Source organism: Crocodylus porosus, unplaced genomic scaffold, assembly GCF_001723895.1.
Source record: "Crocodylus porosus isolate Cpor-Errol unplaced genomic scaffold, CroPor_comp1, whole genome shotgun sequence".
In the NCBI taxonomy this organism is placed as follows: Eukaryota; Metazoa; Chordata; order Crocodylia; family Crocodylidae; genus Crocodylus; species Crocodylus porosus.
This window is the reverse complement of record NW_017728944.1, coordinates 2,816,435-2,824,717: the sequence shown is the minus strand read 5'-3', so window position 1 is coordinate 2,824,717 and position 8,283 is coordinate 2,816,435. Positions and strand designations below refer to the sequence as shown.

The window sequence follows — 8,283 nt, the reverse complement described above, 5'->3', positions numbered from 1 at the left end:
ACAACTGGGACAGGAGGTGGCAGGGTCCTGGCTTGAACCAGGCACAAAGCAGTTGCTCCTGGGCACTGAGCAGGGATCCCTGCACCCCAAGTGCAGGGCTCCGCAAAGCTCCTGGTGAGCACTGCCAGAGGTCACTGTCCACAGCGGTTAAAGGACAGGGAGAGAACAGGCCTTCCCCCTCCCCACTCCGATGCAAAAGGCAACTGTCAGCACAGGGCAGCCGTCTCTACTTGTGGTCAAGTCGCTGTCCCTGCATGCCAGCCCATGCCCCATGTTTTTATCTGTCCTAGCATCAGCCCTGCTGGAGCAAAGCAGGAGCAGCAGTAGCCTTGCCAGGCTGGGCAGAGGCTCTTCGTTGAGTGCAAACCTCACCCCAGGCCTCTCCTTCCCTTCCTCCCAGTGTAACACTGCACCCAGATTAGCCCCCATAAGGGACAGCCACAGGCCCCTGCCTCTGTTGGCTCTGACCCAACCCCAGACCTAGCGCAACCAGGAGATCTCCTCAGAGACCAAAGCATTGTGCTACGCTCTGCCTGCAAGGAGGTGGGTACCAGTGACACCCCGTGAGGGCTAGCATGCACAGCTGGAAGCAGTAGAGCTCCCACGTTGGTCCTGCCAGAGGCAATTTGACCCCCATCAACTGGATGCTGAGATGGGAGGTGGGTTTGGGTCGCTGCTCTGCTGGAAGACACTCTCAGTGGGGTGGAGGAAGGCATGTGCCAGCTCCTGGGGGGTGGCAAGTAGTGTGTGTGCGTGCAAGTGTTTACAAATGTGTACATACCTCTTCTTTTTGCCATCCAGCCTTTCCCCACTTCACCCTTTCAATCTCTCAGCATTGTGTTTTTTTTAAAACCACTAAAAAAATCTCAACAACAAAAAAAATTTAATAATAATAAAGCGTGTAGAACCCCATTCCTCCCCCCGCCCCCTGCACATCGACTCCCGCAACCTCTCTTGCTTCCAACTGCAACACGTGCCCTTAAAAACCCCCCCTCCAAACTTTTACAAAGTTTTTTTTTCTTTAAAACGTATTTATAGATATTTATAGATATTTATATATATATAATTTGCTTTCTTTTAAATGAATCTTCTTCCTCCGGGTGACAGTTTACTTTTTTTTTCTTTTTTTTTTTTTTTTAAACCTGAAAAGCTAATCGTGTTTGGTTTTTATTTTTTTATCTTAATGTTTTTTGTGTGTTGTTTGCTGCTGGTGACATCGGCGTGGGGGGGAGGGGCAGCGGCCACAATCAGCTGACGAGGACAAAAAGGATTTTTTTTTGATCGTTATGAAAATTTAAAAAAAAGAAAAAAAACAGAAACAAAAATGCCCCCCCAAAATGCCCTCCCTGCCCCTCCCCATCCCCAAAACATCTGAAATGTAACGCAACCAAAAAAAAAAAAAAACCACTTCATCTTCACGTCGGTGCAGTGTCCCCACCACCATCACCACCAAGGCAGGGCCAGGGGGGCACACGGTTTCCCTCCCCGACTGAGGATCGGGGTGCTGTGAGGGGTGGGAGAGGGTGCGAGTGAGCGTGAGCGGTGGGGAAGGGGGGAATGGAGCGCTGGCCTGAGGAGGGGGTGCTGGCTGGCTGCAACGGTTGCTCTTGAACAGTTTACAGGTGTTTCTGCTCCATCCTGGTGAACTTCAGTCCTGTATCGATGGACACTGCCCAGAGCGAGTGTCCCACCCCCCCATGGAGAGAGCGAGAGCAGAGCCCCCTGCTGCTCCCCTCCCCGCCTTCACAGAGGCAGGAGCTGGTCTGTGAGGCCCGGTCCAGGTCATGCAGTTCAGACTCTGCTGCGGAGTTCATCCCAAGTCAGGCACAGACCCCGGAGCCCAGGGTTGCTTGAAGCCATGGACATTGTGTGTGCTGGTACAGACAGAAAGGAGCTGGGGCCAGGGCCCCACGGTACAGCAGGAGGGGGAACACTGCTCGCCCGGCAGTTTCCGAGGGCTGCGTGTCTGTCCGTCCATCTGTCTGTCCTGGGGGCAGAGAGCACTGGTGGCATCCTGGTCCCAGCATCAGCCACAGCATCAGGGCGAGTGGGTGGCCGGGCTGCTTCTGTTGGAACTGGGTGACAGGCTGGGGCTGCAGCTGCCGGGGGGTGGGGCCAAGCTGCCCATGCGGGAAGCACCCGGCTGCCCACCCAGTGTGTCCATGCCCTCTGAGTTTTCCAGCATCTCCTGGATGAGGGGCGGCATGGAGCCAGGGATCTCCATCTTCAGTGTGATCACCCGCTCCGCACCTGCAGGGAGATGGGTGGGGAGAGGGGTCAACACCACCTGGAGCAGAGAGCCAGGCTGGGGGGCACCCTCCCATCTGCACTGGGGTGTGATGCCCTCTATGCAGGGCAGGAGCTGGTCTCCCCACCTAGCTGGGGACCCCACAGTGCATGGGACACTCTAGTCCACACCCCACTCACAGCCTGGAGTTAGAAGCCTCAGAGCCCTAGGCAGGACCCCTACACACACACCATCTGCACAGGACAGTGGGATTTGGGTGCCATACAGTGTACATGCATTCAAAGAAGGGGCCTTGCCCAAAGACACTCCCCTAACCTCCTTGTGGGCTGGATGGTCAGATGAGGGAAAGGGTGGGAGATGGGGAGGGAAGACAGCCCCAGGCCTGCTTTTCCACTGCCCCCAAGGCCCTCACCCTTGGCGCTAATGCTGCGCAGGTCTGTGATCTTCATCAGCATCTTGGGGAACATGTGGGGCTTGCTAGGCCTCCTCTTCCTCACGTAGACCTTGAGTGCCTCCAGCAGTGGCTCCTGCAGCTTGTCCACCCTGTCCGGCTGCTCCAGGTCCTGACGATCTGCGCACAGGTGTGTGGGGAGCAATCAGGTGAGTGCAACAGCAGCCTCTGAGATAAGCCCCTCCGACAGGGTGCAAGACGCATAACTGCCTCCCCAGCAGCTGAGAAGGGGTTCAAGCACTCTGCTCTGTCCCTAAAGGCAGCCCCTACCCCCACACTGGTCTTGAGGCGCCTGTCCCTCCTATCCCCATCTCCTGTCCCCAGCCATGCAGCCGCCTGTTGCACAGGTCTCCCACCAGAGGGTGCTGTCAGGCAGGGCTCAGGGCTGTGGACAGGTGGCAGAAGCAGGGGCAGGGACCTGGTTACATAGTGCCAAAGCTCTGGCTCCCTGGCTGCAGAGTCCCCAGGGGGACAGAAATGAATAGACTAGACCCAGAGACAGATACCCCTTTCCTCTCCAGCCTCCACTCCTAGCCCATGTTCCCTTGGGGGAACGATGCTGGGAACAGACCTGGGATGCAAAGCCCCAGTCACTTCTCTGGGCACAAGGGCAGGAAGGTGAGGAGATAAACATCCCCCCTCTCTTTACTGCTTAAAACATGGCCTGGGGGTGGGGGCTCTGACTTACTGAGGATCCGGCTGAACACAGTGGCAGGGACAGGACCTGCTCTGGTTGTTGTGCACTAGCCTAAGCATATTTACAAGGGCTGCAAACAAAGCTGCCAAGCACCACCACTGCCCCCACCCCAATGCGCACACACATCAGGGCCCCTGCCCTGGCCAAGCCTTGTCCCCCAGCTCCCACCTCCACAGATGAGGCAGATGGCACTGAGCAGCCCTGTCTCAGCATCATCCATCTCCAGTGGGAGCAGCTGGTTGGCAAAGGCGAAGACCAGGTCGGTGAGGGGCCCGAAGCCAGCGTTGTGCATCTGGGTGCGGTTCAGGGTCAGCCCATCCGAGAAGGTCATGGTGTCCTGCTCCGGCGTGTAGCGTGTGCAGATCCGCAAGATCTTGGGTGGGAGATACGCAGGCTCAGCATAACCCTGGCAGCCCCCTCTGTCCACCCCAACACAGCCCTCCCTACCCTCTCCCCACACAACCCAGCACAGCTCCCCCTGCCCTATTGAGGCCAGGACCTCCCCCCTCCACTGAACCCCGTCATAGCCTGGCTTGCCCCCTGCCCCACACCTCCAAGCCTATTTCCTTCACACCCTCCCAGCCTGCCCTTTTCACACCCCACATCACTGCCCAGCCTGGCCTGGCCCCTGCACATCTCCGCAGCACCTCCCAAGCTACTTCCTTCAGGCCTTCCATGCCCAGCCTGTGCTCCTGCCTCACCTATGCCCTGCAACGCTGCTCCTCCCACTACCTTAAGCACTCCTCTAGCCCACCTGCCTGGGGACACCATCTCCAACTGTCCAGGCATGGAACAGCTCCTTTCACGCACATGTCCAGATCAGCCCAACCCAGCCTGTCATGGACACCATGATTGCCTCTGCATCCCTTGCCCCCAGCACTCCTCAGCCAGCTCTGCTGATGCTCTGGAAAGTCCCCTCCGCCAATCCTCACCAGGATGTCTAGGCAGGCAGCTTTGAGAAGGGTGATTTGGTCGGCAATAGTGAGCGTGGTGAAGCCGGGGAGCTGCTTGGCGAACTCCACTGTCTTGATGATGCACTTGGTGGACAGCTCACTGAACTTGTCCCACAAGTCGATGTCCAGTGAGACCCGCTGATCCGAGCTGTTATTCTGCAAGTGCAGGCCAGCATGAAGGAAGGGCCTGGGCAATGGGGTTCCCCTAAGGCAGAAGACCCACGTCCCAAATCCCCAGGGCCAGGGATGGCACACAGCAGGCACCATGCCACACCTAGGGAAAGACCCTGCCCCAGCAAATCAGAAGGCAGAGCTGGGAATAGAAGCCAGAAGATCTGGCTCCCATTCTCCTTTTCTCTACCCCCAGAAGGCCAGCAGTCTGCTCCATGCTCTGAGTTTGCTTCCAGAATTGAAGTCAGAACCTGGCAGGGGGCAGGACCATGTGATGCTCCAGGGAAGGGTGAAAGGAGGGCACAGTAATGCTCCAAGGTGGAGGCTGCAAGCTCACAGCACTGCCTAGTGCACCGCCTCCTACCCCAGGCCTGCGCTTCTCAACAGCTTATGTGAATGCACCTCAACATAAACCACAGGCACTTCCCTCTCCACAGCTCTTGCCCACATCCAGCTTTGCCAGCACCCACCACACCCTGTATCACAGGCCCTGCCCTGCCAGCCCCAGTGCAGGCACTCACCGTAGTGTATTTGCCCAGCTGGCACAGGGCAGGGAAGGTATCCTGGTGAGCCTTGCGCACCTTCTCGATGAGGTTCTCCACCTCAGGCGTAACCACATAGCTCTCCGAGCTCTCCGGCTTAGGTGTGTCCTTCTTCTTCTTGTTCCTGTCATTCCGGACAGCTGTGTGGGGACAGCAGAAGGCAGGTGGGGTCAGCAGTGCTGGACACAGAGAAGGGACAGTTTGGAGACCTCCCCATGGTTTCTGTCTCCAACACCACCACCTCCCGCCCCAACCCTGGCTCAGCCCCATCATAACCATGTGGGCCCAGCTGGCTGGGTCCTAAGAGCCTTCCATGACTAGGCCCGTCAGGCCAGGTGCCAGCCTGCCACATTGGCCAGCTGGGGGCAGGGGGGTGGCACTGACCCAACGTGACACTGAACTTCTTGACCATACAATGCTTGAGCATTTTCCCAAGGGTGTGGGAGGTGAGGAATGACACAGCAGGGCTGGGGACAGACAAGACAGGCCAAGGCTGTGTGCTGGGGGTGAGGCAGGAGCCAGGGCAGCTGAGACATGGGATTGGGCGTGGACTGCCCACCTACACTCCAAATCCAAGGCTAGCTTTGGCAATCTGGGAAACCCAGCGCTGCTGCTGGGAAGCTCCAGGGGACGCTCCCACAGATGCACCACAGCTGGCTTTAAACTAGCTTTAATAAACAGCTTGTTGTACAAACTGCTCGGCTTCCTGGCCAGGGGCCGTGGCCTGCACTTGTCCCCAGGCTCCCGATACCCAAGGAGGCTCGGGGAGAACTGGGTTGGGTAAGCCCAAGCAGACTAGACTCACAGCTCAGACTGCTGCACAGACACAGGTACCCTCCTTGTCCACACACACCACAACTACTATAGTGAGCTTCCTTCCTCCTGTGATCCCTGCATTCGGTGCAGTAAATGCCATGCATCTCACAGAACCATAGAAAATGAGGGTTAAAAGAGACCTCAGGAGGGCACCTAGTTCAACCCCCTGCTCAAAGTAGGACCTGCCACAACTCTATCATCCCAGCCAAGGCTTTGTTTAGCTCTGTCTTAAAAAACTCCAAGGATGGAGATTTTACAGCCTCTCTAGGTAATCTGTTCCAGTGCTTTACCACCCTACCCATGAGAAGGTTTTTCCTAATATCAAACCTAAACTTTGCTTGCTGCAACTTGAGATGGTTGCTCCTTGTTCTGTTATCTGCCCACCCCCCTTTCACGTCAGAGTAAAGTTATGCTTCAGAAAGGGACGAATAACTCCAGCCTGGGGCAAGTAATACACCAATGTACTGGCTACCTGTCTGCTCGCCTGGTTGGGGTAACTTTGCTGTGCAAACAGAGCCCCTCTTCCCCCCGCCTCCTACTAGTCAGACATTGTAGCAGCACCTGCTGTGGGCACCTATTTGGGGCAAGTGGTCATGTGCCCACTATGGATTCACTACACCAAAGAGCATACTACAGGGGAAATTACCTCTACAGATGGAGTTGTGGATCTCCACCCACACACACAAGCCAGGGGGGGCAGGATGGAGAAGGCTGGGTGTGTGGTGTATAGACATCAGACCCTCCCCTCTGAGTCTCAGGCAGCCTGCGGTAGGGGAAGTGGGTCTATCTGGCACCAGATGCTATCATGGGCCTAAAACACGCCAAGACTCAGGGCTTCTTTGTGCATGGGCACCCGCCGCAACACGGTCCCTGCCCCAAGGTCTCAGAGCAAGCATGAAGCAGAGCCACCGCCTTCTCTGGCCAGTGCCTTAGCCCTGAAGCCCACCAAACCCTCTGCACGTGTCAAGAGGGCCAACAAGAAGGACCCCCACAGGGAGCAGGGCACTCTGCACTACACCCACCTTCTCCCCACCCGGCTCCACTGCTCTGAAGGGGGCAGGAGGGCCTCTTCCCCCACCCCCCACCATGGCAAGCCAGCCTCCAACGTAAGCTCAGAGCCATCTGCACAGGAAGGCAGGAAGGCAAAGCCCACAGCGGAGGTCTGGACTGCCCTGGCAGGGCGGAGGCTGGACCAGTTGGAGGGAGAAAACCATGGGCTGGGGGTGGGGGAAGGGCCTGGGCAACCTGACGTGCGCCAGCCTCTGCAGGCCTGTGCGCTCAGCCACGCTGACAAATGTCCACCCGAGCCATAAGCCGCACAACACTTTTCTTTAAAAAAAGGAATGGAGTCATTACCAGGCGATTATGCCAGACACATAATCACTCACGCCAGGTCAGCGCCTGGCGCGGCGGGGGAGGGGAGCGGGCGAGGGGAGCCGGAATAATTCGGAAATCACTCATGTCTGCTCTGCAAATTCAATAAAGTGGAGAGGAGAAAAATGCAGGGATAATTCGGGAAGAGAAAATTGCAGCTGTGACAAGGCGTTCATCATCCAGCGAGCGCTAATGCTATTGAGACGCGGACGGGCAGCTGCCGGGGAGCTCCGGGGCATGGTGAAAACCCCAGACACACGGCGGCCTCAGCTAATCCCTCCCGCCCCCGCCCCGTTACATGAAACCAGCCCAAGCCGGCAGCCGGGTAAGAGAGGATCGCTTTACCGGGTGCACTAGGCTCTTCTCACAGCCTGGGAGGCCAAGAGGCCCCAGAAGGCCGACACCAGGGCCTAGAAGGAGCCCCCTCGGCCTCCCCCACGGGGCGGTGGGAATGGTGACACAGCCCAGCACTGGGGGAGAAGGGGGCACTGGGACAACAATGGCTCCCTGCTAGGCAGAGGGGCCCCTGAGCCAAGTGATGTCCATTCATCCACCCCCACCCGCTCTGGGTTCCCCACGGGGCACCCTGCCTGGCCTGCCTGAGCCAGGCAAGACTCCACACACGCACACACACATGCATGCACACTTGCACGCACAAGCACACTCATGCAGGTTCTGCCATCTCTGCCTGCCCCCTCTGCATGGCACACGCTGCTCCCTGACACGGGGCAGCTGGTCCTGGCAGCACTGTTGCCCCCAGCTCTGGGATGATGCCCGTTCCCTGCTAACAATGTCTCCTCACCGCTGTCCTCCCTCCAGCTAGCAGATGGGGCAGGGGCCCGGTGGGCAGGACTCCTGCATTCTCCTGCTTGGTGCCGTGAGGGGAGGAGGCTCCCTGCAGTTGGTGGGGGGCATACGGCAGGGAGCTGGGCCGAGACAGCTGCGCCCTAACCCTCTCCCTCCCTCTCCCCCTCTTCTTCTTACCCTCCCCCACCACCTGCCCCTCTGTTTCCAGCTCCTGCTCAGCGAGA

General features: G+C 57.9%; 1 protein-coding gene across 5 annotated transcripts in view; it reads right to left on the bottom strand.

The window, feature by feature from the left end:
• Positions 1-1,399: 1,399 nt before the first annotated feature.
• RARA (retinoic acid receptor alpha) overlaps positions 1,400-8,283 on the bottom strand; it is a 96,808-nt gene continuing 89,924 nt past the window's right edge. For 3 of the 5 annotated variants that reach the window (XM_019550346.1, XM_019550345.1, XM_019550347.1), the window contains 5 exons: positions 5,042-5,241; positions 4,329-4,505; positions 3,565-3,769; positions 2,661-2,819; positions 1,400-2,250 (listed from right to left, as the gene is read on the bottom strand). In XM_019550346.1, coding sequence (XP_019405891.1) covers positions 2,039-2,250; positions 2,661-2,819; positions 3,565-3,769; positions 4,329-4,505; positions 5,042-5,241 — 953 coding nt within the window. In that variant the 3' untranslated portion in view covers positions 1,400-2,038. The remainder of the gene's footprint in view (positions 2,251-2,660; positions 2,820-3,564; positions 3,770-4,328; positions 4,506-5,041; positions 5,242-8,283) is intronic. The other 2 variants (XM_019550348.1, XM_019550349.1) reach the window with 1 other exon arrangement.